Here is a 19,968-nt window from a genome sequence, read left to right as displayed (position 1 = left end):
TTAGTATTTGCCTAGGGCTGTGAGGATAGGGGTACTGACGAGGCTAACAAGTAAGGGGTGTGGGGTTCCTTTCTGAGGTAATGAAAATGTTCTAAAATTGTGGTGATGGATGCACAACTCTGTAAATATACTAAAAGCTACTGAGTTGTACACTTTAAATGGGTGAATTGCATGGTATGTGAATTACATCTCAATAAAGCTGTTTTAAAAAATAAGGAAATTTGGGGCCTGCCCGGTGGTGTAGCAGATAAGTCTGCGTGCTCTGCTTTGGTGGCCTGGGGTTCGCTGGTTCAGACCCCAGGTGTGAACCTACACACCGCTTATCAAGCCATGCTGTGGCAGGCATCCTACATATAAAATAGAGGAAGATGGGCACAGATGTTAGCTCAGGGCCAATCTTCCTCAGCTAAAAGAGGAGGATTGGCAGTGGATGTTAGCTCATGGCTAATCTTCCTCAAAAAAACAAAACAGCAATTTGAGGCTGGCCCGACTGCATAGTGGTTAAATTCAGCATGCTCTCCTTCAGTGGCCCAGGTTCGCAGGTTCAGATCCCAGGCGCGTACTGTTACACCGCTCATCAGCCATGCTGAGGCAGCAACCCGTGTACAAAATAGAGGAAGAATGGCACAGATGTTAGCTCAGGGCAAATCTTCCTCAAGCAAAAAAAAGAAGAGGAAGATTGGCAACAGATGTTAGCTCAGGGCAAATCTTCCTCACCAAAAAAAATAAGGCAATTTTAACTCTAGAGAAAACAAAATTGTTTAAGAAAGAAAATGTAATTGTAGTAGACTACGTGTTTCAGTATGAACAACAGTTTGACACTGAATACTGGTTTATCAAAAAAATTGGGACGTATTTTAAAATAGGGAGAATTGCAGAGTTAGATCTAAATTTCATTATCAGAAAAAACCTAGTTAATGAAAAATTAATAAAGAAATTATTTATTTTAGCAACATAACTAGATTAAGATTTGTATCAAGTAAAATAAATGGAAACTGTAAGAAATCAATTTTTTTTAGGGTACATACATAAAGATTCTTTGACAAACTCTCTCTACAAGTAAATATGAATTTTTAGGCCGTGATATAATGAAATAAGAAAGCAACAAAATGGAACATAAAGATCCCTGAAATAAAGATCCATATATATATAAAAACCTAACATATGACAGAGTTGGCACTACAGGAAAAAAGATAAATAAGAATCAGCGAACTATAGCTTATGGTCTTCAAACTAAGAATGGTTTTTACTTTTTTTTAAATGGTTGGAAAAAACCCAATGAAAGAATGATATTTCATGATATATGAAATTATCTGAAATTCAAATTTCAGGGTCCATAAACAAAGTTTTATTGGAACACAGCCGCGTTCATTCATATACGTATTGTCCATGGCTGCTTTTGAGTTACAAAGTCAGAGCGGAGTAGCTGTGACAGAGACCGTACGTGGCATTTTCACAGCTGTGCACTGCTGCTCGACGCCCTAAAAACTGCAGTGAGGCACTTATAACTCAACAGCATTTCAAGTGCCACATGTATCACTGTACTGTATTTTTTTAAACAGCAGTGCATATTCATATGTCCAAATAAGGAAAGAAGTGAAAAGTGGAATTCAAATGTCACACTTTTAGTCTTTTTGTTACCAACTTAAATAGCAAAGTATTATGCTAATTATGTAATATTCTAGCTGTGCTAAATGAATAAAACATTATTACCAGACTAAGCACTCATCACAATAATCTCAACTCACAGGAAAGCAACATTCAGAAAAATTAGAAAATTTAAAACAAAATATCTCATTACAGTAGAATTTCTTCGCGAAAATTAAAAATGAAAATGAGACTGAAAGCAAAGTAAGTTTCTGAGTGGCTCATTTGTTAGCCAAGCAAGGAAATCTATTTACCAATGGTGAGTTAGATTGTGTTTGTAGCAGTTGAAGAAATTTATCCAGAGAAAATATACTTGTTAAGACTATTAGCCTTTTGGTGAGAACCAAATAGCTCAAAGAGTTGAGGGCATTAGTAACAATATTGATAATCAGTTAAAAACAAGGCAAATGATTTCCAGACTTTTGGCTCCTGATGTATCAACAGATGTTACCAATACTGCTCAGTTGTTTTGTTTTATTTTGCTTTGTTTTGGTGTGGAAGATTGGCCCTGAGCCAACATCTATTGCCAATCTTCCTCTTTTTGCTTGAGGAAGATTGTTGCTAACATCTGTGCCAATCTTCCTCTATTTTGTATGTGGGATGCCACCACAGCATGGCTTGATGAGTGGTGTGTAGGTCTGCGCCCAGGATCCAAACCAGCAAACCCTGGGCAAGCAAAGCAAAGCACGCAACTTAACCCCTATGGCACTGGGCTGGCCCTGCTCAGTTGCTGTTTATGCAAGGAGTCAGTGCCAAGTTTGAAGAGACTGAGTAATTAGCCTCTATGGATATTCTGCATAGAAGAACTACAGACAAGAATATTTCCTAAGAGGTTGAGAAAACATCGATACAATACAGCATGAAACAGAATATAATGTTACCATTAATGTTGGTAAAAATATGTACGGAGCAGAAAAAAAGGTTTAGTTGGACAAATTTACCTTTTGTGAGGTATTTCAAAGCCTATGATTAGTCACTGTCTTACTCATCAGCAGTACTTTGCAGAAAACATTTGAATCCACCATGCATCAGTGAACCAGTAGTGTCATTTGCTCTTGTAGACTTTACAGTCTTCAGTTGTGTGAATTTTTGTCAGAAACAGAAGCTGACTATCTTGAATTGCCTTTACTGCAGAGGCTTATTGTTTCATGCCTTAGCAATGGGAACGTTTTATTGCATTTTTTTGAGCTCAGGCTAAGACTGAAATTTTTCTGAAGAACAGCCTCCAGCCACTATTATCAAACACCAAATGACTTTGGAAATTAGCTTTTGCTGCAGACTTGAAAATGTCTCTTAATGAATTCAACGCAAAATGACAAAACAACACTTACATGCAAAACTTATCTTACGGTAAAGTCATTTCAACAACTAATGTTATCAGAATCACAAGTAATGGCAAGCTGCTTTATACATTTCCTGTGCTGTCAAAAGTTAAAACAAGAAGCCATATCTCCATTCCCACACAAATTTGCAGCAGATACTTTTCTAAGCAAACACTACTGTTCCAGCAGTGTTTTGCAGACCTTAGTGCAAGCACAAAGGAAATGGCCTTATTTCAAAGTCCTTTTACCGGTGCAATTGAGGAGCTTCCACCTAAATTTTCAATCAGAAGTGATTAATCTATAATATATTGACATGCTAAAAGGCAAAAATATCAGAAAAGAATCTAATAAAATTCTGTAAGTACATTCCAAGCAACAAATATGCTCAATTAAAATCATATTCTCATGGACTGATATCAGTATTTGGGAGTCTCTGTCAGTGTGAAAACACATTTTCAAAGATGAAATATGTAACATCTCATTAAAAATCAGTATTAATAGATGAACATTTACAATCAACTTTGATGACATTTACAATAACTTTGAATCCCCAAAAAGCAAAATGTTATCCCAATAAAAAAAACTTCACTCTTCTCACTGGCAGAACTGTATTACCAAAAAAAGTACTATTATTATATTTTGAACTTAATTAAAAAAACATTAAAATTTCTAGAAATTTGTTTTCTTTCTTGTCATGGAAGTACCTACATAATTTCTTTAATTTTGCCTCTTGACTGACAAAGCCTAAAATATTTATTATCTAGCCCTTTACAGAAAACCTTTGGCAACCTCTGGGACTTTTCAAAAGGTATGCTTGGACAACTAGTTGACCATTTTTCTTTTCTTTCTTTCCTTTTTTCTTTGTGAGGAAGATTGGCCCTGAGCTAACATTTATGCCAATCTTCCTCTACTTTGTATGTGGGACACTGCCTCAGCATGACTTGATGAGCACCGTGTAGGTCTGCAGTGGGATCCAAACCTACAAACCCCAGGCTGCCAACGCAGAGCATGCGAACTTAATCACTAGGCCACAGGGCTGGCCTCTAGCTGTCCATATTTTTTTTAAATGGCAATAAAATTAGATCTTAACCCAAATGTAAAAAGCAAGCAAAACTGTAAAAACTTTCAGAAGAAAATAAGTTTAAGATGAAAAAAACACAAGCCATAAATTAAAAAATGAATAAATCTGATTAAACTTTAACACTTTATAAACAAAGGGTAAAGATTAGCTATAGAGACTTATAGATTATATTTGCAACCCATATAACCAACAAAGGATTAGTACTCAAAGTAGGTAAAGAATTCTTACAAGTCAGTTTAAAAAGGGAAAAGAACCCAATAGAAAAATGGGCAGTTCAGAAAAGGAGCAATCCAATGGCCAGGAAACATGAAACAATGCTTGATCTTATTAGTATAATGGAAAACACAAATAAAAAAGACACTTTTTTGGGGGTGAGGAAGATTGGCCCTGAGCCAACACCTGTTGCCAATCTTCCTCTTTTTGCTTAAGGAAGATTCACCCTGAGCTAACATCTGTGGCAACCTTCCTCTATTTTGTGTGTGGGAGGCCTCCACAGCAAACCTTGATGAGTGGTGTGTAGGTCCACGCCTAGGATCTGAACCCCTGAACCCCGGGCCATGGAAGTGGAGTGTGCAAACTTAACCACTACACCACTGGGCCGGCCTCCAAAAAAGATTTTTTTAAGGGAAAATATTTCCCACAGATCAGATTCTCAATAATTTTTTAAAAAATCTAACAATATCAAGAGTTGGAAGGAATGTACAGAAGCGAGAACTTTAATGCTCTATTGGCATAAATGTAAAATAGTACAACCAATTAGAAGAGTACTTTGGCAACATCTAGTAAAATTAAAAATGAGTCATTTCACTTATAGGTATCTACTTATATGCATATGTTTACAGATACATAGAAAAACTCTCAAATGTGTGTACAAGGAGTCATGCACAAAACGTTCACTGAAGCACTGGAAACAAATGCCCAACAATCAGAGAAAAGATAATTGTGGCAATCATAAAACAAATATAACAGAAAACTGGGAATAATCTAAGTGACCAGTAATAGGAAAATAGATAATTATGATGTAGTCATACAAGATATTAAATAGCATTTAACACAAATAACTAATACTATACTCGATAGCATGGACAAATCTCAAAAGCAATGTTAAACCACCCACCCTCCCCAAAAAGCAGGTACTGAGACATCCAATGTGATATAATTTCCATTTATGTAACGTCTTAAAACATGCCAAAACAATAATATATACTGTTTACAGATAAATGTGTATTTAATAAAAAGTATAAAATATACATAAGAATGGTATATATACCAAATTCAGATAGTGTGGTTAAGACCGGAAAAAGAGTGTAGGAAATGAGATGGGAAGGGCAGTATCAAAGAGCTTCAACTGTATCTGTATAATTTTATGTCTTAAAAATTTCTTTTTGATCTGAAACAAAAGAAACAAAATTATTTTTGAAAGTCTGAAAAACATATCCTTATATAACAATCAAGCCAGAGGAGAAAAGGATGAAGCAGTCAGAGATGGAAGGAAGACATGAGACGGGCACTATTCTAGGCACTCGGGATACAGCAGGGAACAAAACAAAGTCCTTGCTCTCACGAACAAATAAACACAGTACAGGAAACGGCAAAAAGCGCTATGAAGAAACATAAGAGTAAGAAAGAGTATAGGGGTGGGGAACCTGAGTAAAATTGTTACTTTATCCAGGGTGCTATTTAAAGCCATGAGATTGGATGAGATAACAAAAGGAGCAAAGGTAGACAGGAAAGAGAAGAGGTCCCAGGACTGGGCCCTAGGCACTCCAAAATTCACAGGTCAAGGAGACAAGGAGGAACCTGAGAATGAAGCAGAAAAAGAACCAAACAGTACTGACCCGGAAGCCAACCGTAAAAAAACATTTCAAGAAGCAAAGAATGATCAACTGTGTCATATGATACTGAAAGGTCGAGTAAGATAAGAACTTGAGAACTGACCCATTGTAAAGGTTATTGGTGATCTTGAAAATAGCTATTTTGGTACAGCAGTAGTGGCAAAAACCCACTCTGAGCTCAAGAAATAATGAGAATAAATGAACTGCAGATTGCATGCACAGACAACTCTTTTAACAAGCTTCGCTATAAAGGAAACCAAGAAACTTGAGTAGCTGGAAGGGCACAGCTCAGAGGCAATGTGGAGTAAAGAAATGTTTTTCCCCTGAAAATAGGAACAATGGCAGCATATTTGTATGCTTACGGGAACGACCCGGTAAAGTGGGGAAATTGATGCAGAATGGAAGAGGACCAACTGCTGGAATAACTGATTGATGAGATCAATAAAGAGGGGATGAGATGTGGTGCACAAGTGGAGAGACGGGTCTTAGGAGTATAGACAGTTGATTTATTAGTAACAGAAGAGAAGGCGTGCAAAGACTCAAAGAGACTAAGTCCCTCCCTACAAAAACTTCAGCATAATAGAGGGGAAAGACAAACTGAACTTAGAAAAATATGGAACAGCTTGAAAAACTGCTACAGGGGTACACAAGACTGTAAATAACTCACATGTGGGAGGGGAAGATTGAAGGAAGAGAGTAGAAAGGATTCACTGAGGAGGTAAGGCTTGAATTCACAAGGCAAACATAACCAAAGAATATAGCATGTGCCAAGAAAAGGAGAAAATAGCACAACACAAGATGAAGCTAGAAAGTTAAGAATTGAAAAATGGGGGCCAGCCTGGTGGTGCAGTGGTTAAGTTTGCACGTTCCACTTCTCGGCGGCCCAGGTTTGCCAGTTTGGATCCCGGTGTGGACATGGCACCGCTTGGCAAAAAGCCATGCTGTGGTAGGCATCCCACATATAAAGTAGAGGAAGATGGGCATGGATGTTAGCTCCGGGCCAGTCTTCCTCAGCAAAAAGAGGAGGATTGGCAGTGGTTAGCTCAGGGCTGATCTTCCTCAAAAAAAAAAGAAATGAAAAATGGAGGGCCTAGGACCTTATCTGCCATGGGAAGAAGTTTGCTTAGAAGGAACCAAATGAAAGAACACAATCCATTTACACTCTAATTAGTGCTGAGTATCTGCTCAGTAAATGTGTTATCATAGAACAGCATTTTAGGCTATCACGTAAAGAGCACTAATAGGGTTACTGTAAAGATTAAATGAGGGGCCAGCCACGTGGCTGAGTGGTTAAGTTCTCGCGCTCCGCTTCCCTCAGCCCAGGGTTTCGCTGGTTCGGATCCTGGGCATGGACATGGCATCACTCATCAGGCCACATTGAGGCAGTGTCCCATGTGCCACAACTAGAAGGATCTACAACTAAAAATACACAACTATGTGCTGGGGGGATTTGGGGAGAAAAAAGCAGGGAAAAAAAAAAGAAGATTGGCAACAGTTGTTAGCTCAGGTGCTAATTTAAAAAAAAGATTAAATGAGATAATCTATGTAAATGCCTTAGAACAGTACTTAGTACATAGCGAGCACTCAACAAATACCAGCTATTAGAAGTAGGAAGATTATTGGTGGTAATGGTATTAAAAATGTATTCTCTCTCTAATCACCTCTCCAGAGGATCAAGTGAACTTTCCAAACTACAATCTACTTCCAACCCTTCTAAAAACAGTGTAATCCTGGTCCAGCCATGTAACTGAGTGCCCCTCCCCCTCAAAAAAACACTAGAAAGGGCTAATAATCTACTAAATCTCCTGCCAGGTGGATAGGCCTAATGACTGACTTCATTCTGGGAAACAGTATGAATATGAGACCTGTGTCAGAGTGGAAGTCTCAGAAAAGAACATGTTCTTGTCTGCCAGGTCTCCCAATTAGAGAATATCCTAGAAACAGACCAGATTACCAGAGGTTATCCTATATATCTACCAAACCCATTATGATTGGGTCCACACCCAAAGGATTCAGTTGGGAATAAACAGGCTTTTTAGGTAAAGAAAATCTGACAATCTAAATATCCTATAAAATGATACTGATTAAATTGTAGTATATCTACATAATGGACTTCAAGGTAGACAAAACATATTGTAAAACAGTAAGAAAATGTTCATGACTGTTAAATATGGCATTATACCATTTTTAAAATATATAAATTATAAATGCATAGCAAAAAGGACTGAAGATTACAAAAAATGTTATAAGTGGTTAATGCCAGGTGGAACGACAGTGGGGATTTAAAAAATTTTCTTCTTGTTATCTAAATTTCCTACAATGACCATATAATATTTTTATTTATTGACTGATCTTTTTTAATTACTAAAAAGTAAATAATACAAGTCAAATCTCTCCTTCCCTTCCCTAGAGAAATAATCTTGCTGAATATCATTCCTAATCATTTCTATACATATCTAAATGTAAAAAGATGATATTTTAGGTAAATATATAATGGGAGGTGTTGTTTTTTGTTGGGGTTTTTTCCTTTTAAAAACGGAATTGTACAATATACTTTGGTTTGCAACTGGCTCTTTTCATTCAATGATAAATCATAGGACATCTTTCCATATCAATATACAAAACCATCTCTCTTTTTCTACAGCTATATATTATTTTCATTGTAGAGCTGTATAATGGACAATAAAGTTTGTTGTTAATTTTTTGCTATTACAAATGGTGCTGCAAATACAAGTTAATAACTGTGAACATATTAAAACAAATTGCGAACATTTGAGTGCTTACTATGTGCCAAGTACCATAGGCTTCTACATGAATTAAATATACTACAATATCACGGTATACATTACTATTTGTATAATTCACATTTTTTCTTCTGTAGACTGCCTATTCATTCTTGTTTTCTCTGAAAATCAAGTAATTATTTTTTTAAAACTGGCCAGGATACAAATTTGATGTAGAAAATTTCTGGTAGAATATCCCTCAGAGTTCCATGAAAATGCCTGGCATATAGGCACTCATGCATTTATACATTCTACAAATACTGAGAACCTACTGTGTCCTGGGCAACGAGTGAACAAGACATATATCATCTCCATACTCATGGGTTTTAGCCTAGCTAACACTGGTTAAATTGAGTTAATAAGGGGAAAGCAAAAAGAAAACTGAAGAGGGGAACGATCAATTAGAGAAAGACTAGTACATACTTATCAGTGCACACCATTCAATACACAATTATAATTTCCTCCTGAACAGTCTTGCCACAGCCTATGGATCTAAGCTACTACGTTCAGATTCATCTTCTTAAAACACTGCTTTACTTATGTCATTTTCATGCTCAAGAACCCCAAACCTCTCTCTTAGCATTTCCCAAGTATACTTCACCCATTGTCTACATTAGCTATTCTAAACCTTCACCACTAAAGGCTTCCCCTAGGTTTCCCACTACAGACGGTCCCCAATTTAACAATCGTTCGACTTAGGAGTTTTTGACTTTATGATGGTGCAAAAGTGGTACGCATTCAGTAGAAACCATACTTTGAATTTTGATCTTTTCCTGGGCTAGTGATATGCCGTACGATACTCTGTTGTGATGCTGGGCAGCAGCGGTGAGCCACAGCTCCCAGTCAGCCATGTGATCACGAGGGTAAACAACTGATACACTTACAACCATTCTGTACCCATATGACCATTTAATTACATGAGATATTCAATACTTTATTATAAAATGGGCTTTGTGTTAGATGATTTTGCCCAACTGTGGGCTAATATAAGTTTTCTGAGCACATTTAAGGTAAGCTAGGCTAAGCTACGATGCTTGGTTGAAAATTAAAGGCATTTTTGACTGACGATATTTTCAACTTATGATGGGTTTATCAGGATATAACCCCACTGTAAGTCAAGGAGGATCTGCACTAGCCCTACAACTCCTTAAAGGACTACTTAAGTAAACCTCAATGCCTACCTGATAGAACAAAAACTCTATAAAGCAAGAACACTTTCAAAATCTCACTGCCTGCATCCACACTGTTCATTACACTTTCCTCCATTTTCAGTGATTTTCTCTTTCTTCTAAAATCAATCCCTTCGTGAATTTCTTTTTTTTAAAGATTGGCACCTGACCTAACATCTGTTGCCAATCTTCTTCTTCTCCCCAAAGCCCCCCAGTACATAGTTGTATATTCTAGTTGTGAGTGCCTCTGGTTGTGCTATGTGGGACGCCGCCTCAGCATGGCCTGATGAGCAGTGCCATGTCCACACCCGGGATCCCAACCGGGAAATCTCCGGGTCACCAAAGCGGAGCACACAAACTTAACCACTCAGCCACGGGGCTGGCCCCACTTCGTGAATATTCTTGATCCCGTCACCTCACTACCATCTAAGGATACTGTTCCATCTAGTATCTCCTATCTTCAATCTTTCCCTCTCTACTATTCTTTTTTCCTCAGGCAATGAAACTGCTCATGTCTCTTCTAAATTGAAAAAACTCTCCCTTGATCCCATATACTGCTTTATCCTAAAACCTCCTCTCCCCTCTAAAACCAAGCTTCTTTAAAAATGTCTACCTCACTATCTAAAACTTCTTGCTTTTATCACTCCTTAACTCACTGCAATCTCGCTTCTGCTTCCCTGGCATTCCTTTTAAACTGCTTTCACCAGGGATGAATAATTTCTTGGCTCTCCAAAAGACTCTTTTCAGTTCTTACATTACGATTTCTCAGTATAATCTAACAAAGATCATTCCTGGCTTAAAGCACTCTCCTCCACTGAGTCTTCTTTACAAAAAAAAAAAAAAGCCACTATCATCTAGTTTTTCTCCTGCTTCCTAACTGCTCTTTTTCAATTTCAATGGTTTATGAGTTTCTCTTCTTCTATGTCTTTTGCCTTACAGAGATATGTTAATGTGTTCAAGGTCACTAACTAGAGATGGGAAACTAGACAGACAAATGACAAAAAACGCCATATTTTACACATTCTAGCATCTATTACGTTTCAGGTATTTCTGCTTCAGTATCTGCTCCCTGACTCTACCAGGAGTCTAGATGGACTAGAATTCTTTGAAGGCAAAAGAGCTCTTACCATTGCTCAGTTCTTCAAACACAGAGATTTTTTTTATATATAATTTTATTTTATTTTTTTTTTTTTGAGAAAGATTAGCCCTGAGCTAACTGCTGCCAATCCTCCTCTTTTTGCTGAGGAAGACTGGCCCTGAGCTAACATCCGTGCCCACCTTCCTCTACTTTATATGTGGGACACCTACCACAGGATGGCTTGCCAAGCGGTGCCATATCCACACCTGGCATCCAAACCGGTGAACCCCGTGCCGCTGAAGCAGAACGTGCGCACTTAACCACTACGCCACCGGGCCAGCCCCAAGAGAGATCTTTTCAATGCTAAATCCTATTTCCAAAAGACACATTTTAGTTAAGAATGTTCTTCCTAGTCATACCAGCCCATCAGCGCACACTGTGGAAATCAGTCTAACAAATGCTAACAAAGACATGTTTATAAAAGTCATATTAGTATTCAGTATATTTAATGTATTTCAACCATACAAGCACTTATTTGTTAAATGAGCTTGAGTCTCACACAGTAAGACCTAGCCTGCCTCCACTTTACAAGATTAAGAGGGTGCAATCGAAATCGAGTTTTGGATTCAGGTATCTGATGAAGGAACTGGATGGTGCCAAGCTCCTAGCACTTATACACATGTAAGTACATGATTTTTTTTGTAGCTCTAACATTCTATGGTCTTATCATTAATGTGTATATATACTACAAATGCAATTGTTGCCTCATACACTGAAAAAAACCATTACTAGTCCAGAGGTTTCAGTTATAAAATTCAACAGATAAACCCATGTTCTTCTCATCCAATACAAAAGAAAATGTTCTCTGGTGTATATTCTTCTGATATCTGAGATGTGCCTAAAGCTTCTGCTCAGCAGTTGAGTCACTCCACTCCTCCTTGGGAATCCAGCAGATGTAGTGCTCTCAATGCAGCTGTCCTGCTCCCTTGGATTGTGAACCTCCTTCTATTCATCAGTGCACAATAGTAAACTATGTAACAAGTGTTCAGAAATAACCTGTACCTTATTCAGCACATATCTATTATTTTCTACAGTATATTGGGAATTTATTAGGATAACCATCTCCTCACTTGTAACAGCCTGACCAAAATTTAAATTAAAAGTGTTCACCGTTCAGAAGCCTACATGCCTCTTCATATGTTCTGCTCCCCTCCCCAACCCCCATAGAACTACAGGTCTTTTTACAAACCAGGTAGACATGGAAAGTGTTTTATACTTATTTAAGTCAATCCAAACTTCCTCAGTGCTCTTCATTATTAAAATAATTTACTTTTTAGACTACACTACCATTAATCCTGTCCATCTAGAATTTCTACTTTACATCAATAAAGATCTGAACAATACTTCCCAACCTGGAATCCCTTAATCCTTCCAGAAGAAAAGGAAATCAGTACATATCAATCATTTATACAGATCCCTAAAAAAAGCAGAATAGATGTCCTAGAGATATGCTTAACATTTCAAAAAAGCTGAATACAAATTACACATATAAAGAAGTAAAACTTTACAGGCCATTACTTAATACATGCAGACTGGTAAAGAAATCTTTCCAGGCATTATTTCACCACAACACTCCTTCAGTCAGGTCCATCTGTGGAGCTTACTCACACATTCAAAAGACATATAATTATAATATGATAGATATATACTATAATGGACCATGTACAAAGTCCTACTGAAGTACAGTGAAAAGGGGGATTGGGTCCGCCTGGAAAGGCTCCACAGAGATACCATCTGAGTGGGTCCTGGAAGGATAATTCAGCTCTCTAGGCTGCAGGTGCCTCATGTCTGTTTCTGGTTACAAAAATTCACAGAATTTAACTTTAGGTTGGATAAGTCTTTAAAAATCACCTAGGGGGCTGGCCCCATGACCGAGTGGTTAAGTTCACGCACTCCACTTTGGGAGCCCAGGGTTTCACCCACTCAGATCCTGGGCACAGACCTAGCACCACTCATCAAGCTGTGCTGAGGCAGTGTCCCACACAGCAGAGCCAAAAGGATCTACAACTAGAATATACAACTAATGTACTGGAGGGCTTTGGGGAGAAGAAAAAAAAAATCATCTAATATTGATGTTTTCCACCATTACTTTAAAGTACGAAAATCTTTTCTTTAAGGGCCTTATTGAAACTTCAGAATATAAGACAGATAAAAGGGGACCTACTCTTTTGAAAGGAGATGAAATTATTGGAAAACAATGCTGTTCTAATCAATCCTCTTTTATTTTTATTTTTTTGAGGAAGATTAGCCCTGAGCTAACTGCTGCCAATCCTCCTCTTTTTGCTGAGGAAGACTGGCCCTGAGCTAACATCCATGCCCATCTTCCTCTACTTTATATGTGGGATGCCTACCTCAGCATGGCGTGCCAAGTGGTGCCATGTCTGCACCTGGGATCCAAACCGGGGAACCCTGGGCCGCCAAAGTGGAACGTGCGAACTTAACCGCTGCGCCACCGGGACGGCCCCAATCCCCTTCATTTTAAAATAAGAAAACTGAGACACTAAGGACAATGATTTGACAAAGACAACATAAAGACAGAATTGCAACATCGTATTCAAAGAATATCTCTTAAGCACTACCTCCTCTTGGCAGTCTTTCCTAACTTTCTCCCCAGGTGGAGTTCACCATTCCTTACTTTATTCCCCAATATAACTAGCATATACTTCCATTACGGTTTCTATGAAACTTCAGTGCCCTAATTTTACCTTTTTTATGCATCTGTATCCCTCTACTACATTGGAAGCTCCCTGAAGGCAGGAACTGTCTTAATCATCTTTGTATGCCCAGCACACAGAATAAAATATTAAGTTATATTTAACCAAGTTTCAGAAATGACTTAAGATAGCTCACTGCCTGGCACACAGTAGAACGTAATAAGTACTTGTCCAATGAATTTGCCGAAAATGAGGTCATTAAGTGAAACACTACATCTAAAGCAGTTAGAAAAGTATCTGACACACAGTGTATAGTCTATAAACATTAGTTGTTACTATGTAACTTTATATAGGCAGGAAAAAACTGAAGCTGTTATTGAACATTTAATCTGGGAGGCAAAACTTAAGCACCTATTATCAAGGTTTCAACTTGCTCATTTACATGTTATAATACAATCACATCTTTCTTTCTTTCTTTTTTTTTTTTGGTGAAGAAAATTGGCCCTGAGCTAACACCTGTTGCCAATCTCCCTCTTTTTTTTTTTCCTCCCCAAAGCCCCAGTGACATAGTTGTATATCCTAGTTGCAGGGCATTCTAGTTCCTCTATGTGGGATGCCGCCACAGTATGGCTCCATGAGCAGTGCGCAGGTCTGCACCCAGGATCCCAACCCGTGAACCCAGGGCTGCCTAAGCAGAGTGCACGAAGGTAACCACTCGGCCACAGGCTGGCCCCACAATCACATCTTTGACAGAAAAAGAGAAAACTTAGCCCATCCATAAAGATCTCTTGAGCCTGTAAGCCTGGGGAAATAGTACAAAGAGTTGGGTACTGTCAATCTCTAGACCTGGAGTGAAAGAAGAAATTAGGCCAGTCTTAAACTTAGGGCTAAATCACTTCTTTCTAGGCCTCAGTTTCAGTCATCTGTCAACTGGAGTAGTGAGGAGTAGAAAAGATTCTAAGGTTCTTTCCTGCTCTAACAATGCAGGGGCTTAGAACAAATTGGGACCTCGAATCCTTCAGCTTTCAATTCAATATGAGTAAGAATTTTATAAATATCAGTAAATGGTGCACTGGATTTGGTGTCAGATGGACAGGGTTATCCTACCAGCTCTGCTAATTATTTACCTACGTAAGTCTGAGAAAGAAGTAAACTTTCTGGATCTTAATTTCCTCGACTGGTAAAATGAAGTCGTAGGACAATATGATCTCTTTTTAAAATACATCATAGTCATGACATTCTATGAAATAAGCTACCTCTGAAGGAAATATCAGGGGGACGGAGCCACCAGTTATTAGAGATGTTCAGAGGAGTCCCGCACAAACCAAAAGTAGAGAATTTCACCATTAGAAGAAACCTCACAAGTCTTCTATGACACACCCAACTGAGACCCAAGTTCTCTCTCAAATATTCCTGGAAGAGGTCACCCAACCATTCTAGTGATGAGGAACAACCCATGGAAACAAGCCACTTCATCTTAAGCCAACTCTGATGCCGAAACTCTTTTACTGAAGCCACATCACCCTCCAGTAACTTCCACCCATTCGTTCTACCTCTTTCAACTAAAGGCACCTAAAATATTTGTGGATGGGGACAATACGCCCCTTATATATTCTCTCCGAAATCCCCATCTCTTTCAACCTTTCCTCATAACATAATACCAAGACTCCCTCACCATCCAACCTGCCTTCCTCCGAGAAACCTCCATTCTTGTTTTGAGCGAATGTCAAAATTACTCGATCAGCCTTTCCCATTCTGACATCCAGATTCCTTGCGGAACCCAAGATTTCCCACTTGTCCAGCTGACACCGGATGGAAGCCACTAATTGCCCTTGCCACCTCCATCCAAGGAAGCATTTGGGGTGGGAAGCGTGCCCCTGTTGCTCCTTCGGGAGACACGGAGACAAGAAGCGATGGACGCAGCCACAGAGAGGCCCGCACCCTGCTCTCCTCCCCGGTCCAAGCCTCCTCCCTCACCGGTACTGCTTGGGGTCGCTGGGAGACTTGACGATCTCAGGGTCTCCGGCATTATTGATAGACACCCTCCGGCCCTCCTCCTCTGATTCATCGGCTCCTAGTCGGGCAACGCGGCCGCTCTCGCCCAGATCCTGCCCACCGGGCTGCAGGTCAGGGCAGCTGCAGGTAGATTTCGCCTTGTTCCTTCCAGGCATGATCAGATTAGAAAAGGGTCTGGCAGCAGCCGAGTCTTCGCGCGGACCCCGTGCTTCAATTCTCCACAGTGCCCCGAGCTCCCGCCCGGCCTCACACAACTTCCTCCCGGCGGCACAGACTGCAGCAACCCTGACTCTCCCCAGCATTCACCACCAAGCCGGAGCGATGGGCATGCCGCTCCCCAGGGCCCACCTCCTCCCCCTACTCCTCCAGCCGCTCCACCTCCTCCGCGTCCCAGAGGCGGTGGCGGCCGGCGCTGGCGCTGGCGCTGCCGCAGCCGCGGGGAAGGACAGGCCTGAACCCCTCCCCCAATCCGGTCTCCCCCACGCCAACTTCCCTCATCCCCCCGCCCTCCCGGCCTCCAATGACGCTACTGATTCTAGCCAATCAAGAGGCAGGAAAGCAGTCACGCGGACGTAAGCAACCAATGGGAACAAGCAACAAAAGGAACCAAAGAGTCCCGGCCGGATTCTCAGAGCGCCCAGCGAGCTCTTCGAAACCTAGGGTGGGCGGGGCGAGGGAGAAGGGGCGGAGACCGTGGCGCGGAGGACGACGGGAGGAGGGAGCTTAAGCGACCGCGCCGCATTTGTGACGTACGCGGCGAGTTAGTTGTGGCGGAGGCCGGTCAATAGTGCTCCGCGGCTCAGAGAAAAATATTCCCCTGATGAGAAGACTGAGAAGCGAGTGGAGAAAATGAGTTCCCAAGTTTTTCGCCTCATGCGTGTCGTATGTTGTGCATCCTGCCCCTCAGACCGGGATCAGAGCCTTTAGGCGTGACTCAGCACGTAAAAAAGGAGTACGCCGGAAGTATTTTTCTTGGCCGCCGGATGGAAACTGCTGGGGAGTGGAGGGGAGCTAAGCTGAGCGCTGGAAATAGCCGTTGTGCTTCTCCACGTTATCGCCTGCCAAACTTTGGTGCTATTCGCCCTCGTGGCCTAAGAAAGTGCTTAGAAGATCGGTGTAGATGTGCTCACTCTTCTAGGAGAAAAGATTTTTTTAAGCTCCCTCACAAGACTGGAGTCCACAGTTAGCATTAAGCTCAGCCAACTTTTTATTGAGCAGCTACAGCGTGTCAGGCTTCTGCCAAGTCCCTTTTGCCAGAGTTTTTCCTGCTTGTAATGGCCTTTGGTGGGCAGTCATCTGAAATGTAACTGAAACAGACGTACTTGAAAAATAAAAAGCAACTAACATGTTAAGATGCAATAACGGCCCAGTGGCGCAGTGGTTAAGTGTGCAGATTGTGCTTCTGGGCGGCCTGGGGTTCCCCGGTTCAGATCCTGGGTGTGGACATGGCACCGCTTGGCAAAAGCCATGCTGTGGTAGGCATCCCATGTATAAAGTAGAGGAAGATAGGCATGGATGTTAGCTCAGGGCCAGTCTTCCTCAGCAAAAAGAGGAGGATTGGCAGTAGTTAGCTCAGGGCTAATCTTCCCCCACCCCCAAAAAAACATGCAATACACATACCATGCAGCAAGAGATCCTAGCACATAAAAAGAATATCTATGAATGAATGGAGAAAGACTTGAAGCAGGGAGCAGTGTTGATGGCTGTTACAAGTTTTTAAGTTTTTCTAGGCCTCCCAAGCTTGCGATGTGGAATAAAATCATTGAAGTTCTTGCCTTATGGAGCTTGCATTCTAGTGAGGAGAAATAGACAATGAAATAAATGAGATATTTTAAAACAATGCTAGGATGACAAATAATGGAGGACAGGAGAAGAAGGAGTTGGGAAGGAAAAGTGCAAGGATTCAGGAAGGAGGTGATGAAAACCTGAACTAGGGCAGCAGATGAGATAAATTAATTGAAAAATATTGTTCAAACATCCCAGTTTGTTTTCATACATCTTTTCAAGAAACTGTCAATTTTTAAACTAAGCAACTCCACTAGACTGATCTCCTTCAGAGCAGTATTTTTTCTTTGTATTTCCAGTCCCTAGCATAGCTTCTTAGTACCTGGTAAAGCAGTCAGTAATTGCTGTTGAATAAATATGAAGTAACACGTCTATTTTAAGGATTGGTTTCATTTGTTTGTTTTCTTACTCTCCAAAGCAAACACAGTAAGAAATCTTCAGATTCAGCCAGTAAGTAGAATTTTTTAACTGAAAACGAACACATCCTCAAGTATGACATGTTAGTTTTTCCCTTGTAAAAGAGGCCTCTGAATCTTACAGGTCACTAGACTGTAAAAACATGATAACATTCTATAGTAAGGCATTCATTTATTCATTCAGTCAACAAATTGAGCTCCTAATATGTGCCAGACATTGGGAATAGAGTAATAAATAAGAAATTTCCCTGTTCTCTTGGAGCTTACAAGAAAACTGGCCTGAGAGATAGTAAACAAGCAGCACATTTTTAAATTTATCATTGTGAATAGTTCTAGAAGGAAAAATATGGAGGGACCTAGTTGAGTCAGAGAATTTTTCTAAACAAGAGACATTTAAGCTTACATTTGAAAAATGTATAGGAATTGATATAGGAATGTACAGGAATATACTTTTTTTTTTAGGAAGATTAGCCCTGAGCTAACATATGCTGCCAATCCTCTTCATTTTGCTGAGGAAGACTGGCCCTGAGCTAACGTCCATGCCCATCTGCCTCCACTTTATATGTGGGATGCCTACCACAGCATGGTTTGCCAAGTGGTGCCATGTCCGCACCTGGGATCTGAACCCGAGAATCCCAGGCCGCTGAACCAGCCCCTACAGGAATATACTTATTCAAAAGCTCTGAGAAAGCAGGTCAATATGGCTAAACTGTAGTTATCTGAGAGCAAAGGGGAAGTGAGTCAGTGGCCAAGATTGTACAGAACCTTCCTAAGACTAGAAAGAAGTCATTGCATGGGCCAGCTGGGTGGCGCAGCAGTTAACTGCGCACATTCTGCTTTGGCAGCCTGGGGTTGGCCGGTTCTGGATCCCGGGTGCGGAGATGGCACCACTTGACAAGCCATGCTGTGGTAGGCATCCCACATATAAAGTAGAGGAAGATGGGCGTGGATGTTAGCTCAGGGTCAGTCTTCTTCAGCAAAAAGAGGAGGATTGGCAGCAGATGTTAGCTCAGGGCTAATCTTCCCCCCCTCCCCCCCAAAAAAGAAGAAGTCATTGCCTTCTTTTGTGTATCACTGGATTCCTAGCTTCTGGAATAATACCTTATAGGTACTCAGTAAATAATGGTTGAACAAATTAAACAGGAAGACATGATCACAGTTGTTATGATCACAAGTGTTTTCCAAGTAGATCACTCTGGTTGATGTGTGAAAAACAGTTTGGATGGTGGGGCTGAGGGCAAGAGTGGAAATAAGAAGAAAGAGAGTAGTTAAGAGGGTATTAAAGTAATAGAGACACTAGAAAATGATAACTTGGATTTGAGGAGTGATGGGGAGATGGAGAGATATATACAGATAGGTCATATATTTAGGAGGTGGAATTGACCGGTTTTGGATAATAATTGATTTGATGTGGAAGAATGAAGAAGAGAGAGGTGTCAAGTATAACTCCATGGTATCTGGTCTTCTGTGTGGATAGATGGTGGTACTAGTATCTCAGTAAACTAGAAATTCTGAAAGAGGAACATGTTTGGAAGGAGAAAAGAATAAGCTCAGTTTTGGATATGTTAAGTTTGAGTCATTTGTTTGCCATACAAAAGGAAGACCAGGTCTGGAGCTCAGAAAAGAGGCCTAAATTGGATAGGTCGATTTGAACTTTATCAGCTTTCTAGGTGGTAACCAAAGCCCATTGAATGAGATCACCTACACTGAGATTGTGAAGTGAAAAGAGAAAAGGGCCCAAGGACCAAGCTATGAGGAGCTTACAGAAGAGGAAGAACTCCCAAAAGAGAGTGAGAAGGAACTACCAGAATGGTAAGAGAAAAACCAGAAGAATTTAACATCACAGGCAGAATACCTCTTTGATGTTTGGCCCAGTACAATTCTTACTCCATGGCACGTGTTGAAAGTGTCAGATTAGACGTATAAAATATGAGAACTAGCAGGGGATCACAGAAGTATTTTAATCTGGCCCCTTCAGACATGAGGAGAAATACCTAACCAGGGAGGCGAAGCTCACAAGTGACCTGTGGCACAGCCAGGACTTCCAAACCAGAAATACTGTATTCCCATTTGAAATAATTTAGAAATTTGTCATCCTCCATTTGAATATTCATGATTATTG

The 19,968-nt window shown here is 40.3% G+C and overlaps 1 protein-coding gene across 5 annotated transcripts in view; it reads right to left on the bottom strand.

The window, feature by feature from the left end:
• The window catches only part of NRDC (nardilysin convertase), a 95,731-nt gene extending 79,127 nt beyond the window's left edge, over positions 1-16,604 (bottom strand). For 2 of the 5 annotated variants that reach the window (XR_011503395.1, XM_014833083.3), the window contains exon 1: positions 15,607-16,300. Coding sequence is in view for 2 of the 5 variants with exons in the window: in XM_014833083.3 (XP_014688569.1) it covers positions 15,607-15,947 (341 nt within the window). In the remaining 3 variants the exon portion in view is untranslated. Of the gene's footprint in view, positions 1-15,606 lie in introns of all 5 variants that reach the window. The other 3 variants (XM_014833084.3, XM_070509932.1, XM_044770773.2) reach the window with 3 other exon arrangements.
• Between the last annotated feature and the right edge of the window lie 3,364 nt (positions 16,605-19,968).

The sequence above is a fragment of the Equus asinus genome, chromosome 5 (assembly GCF_041296235.1).
Source record: "Equus asinus isolate D_3611 breed Donkey chromosome 5, EquAss-T2T_v2, whole genome shotgun sequence".
Taxonomy (NCBI): Eukaryota; Metazoa; Chordata; class Mammalia; order Perissodactyla; family Equidae; genus Equus; species Equus asinus.
Note: the sequence above shows the minus strand (reverse complement) of the source record. Positions and strands in the feature narration are given on the sequence as shown.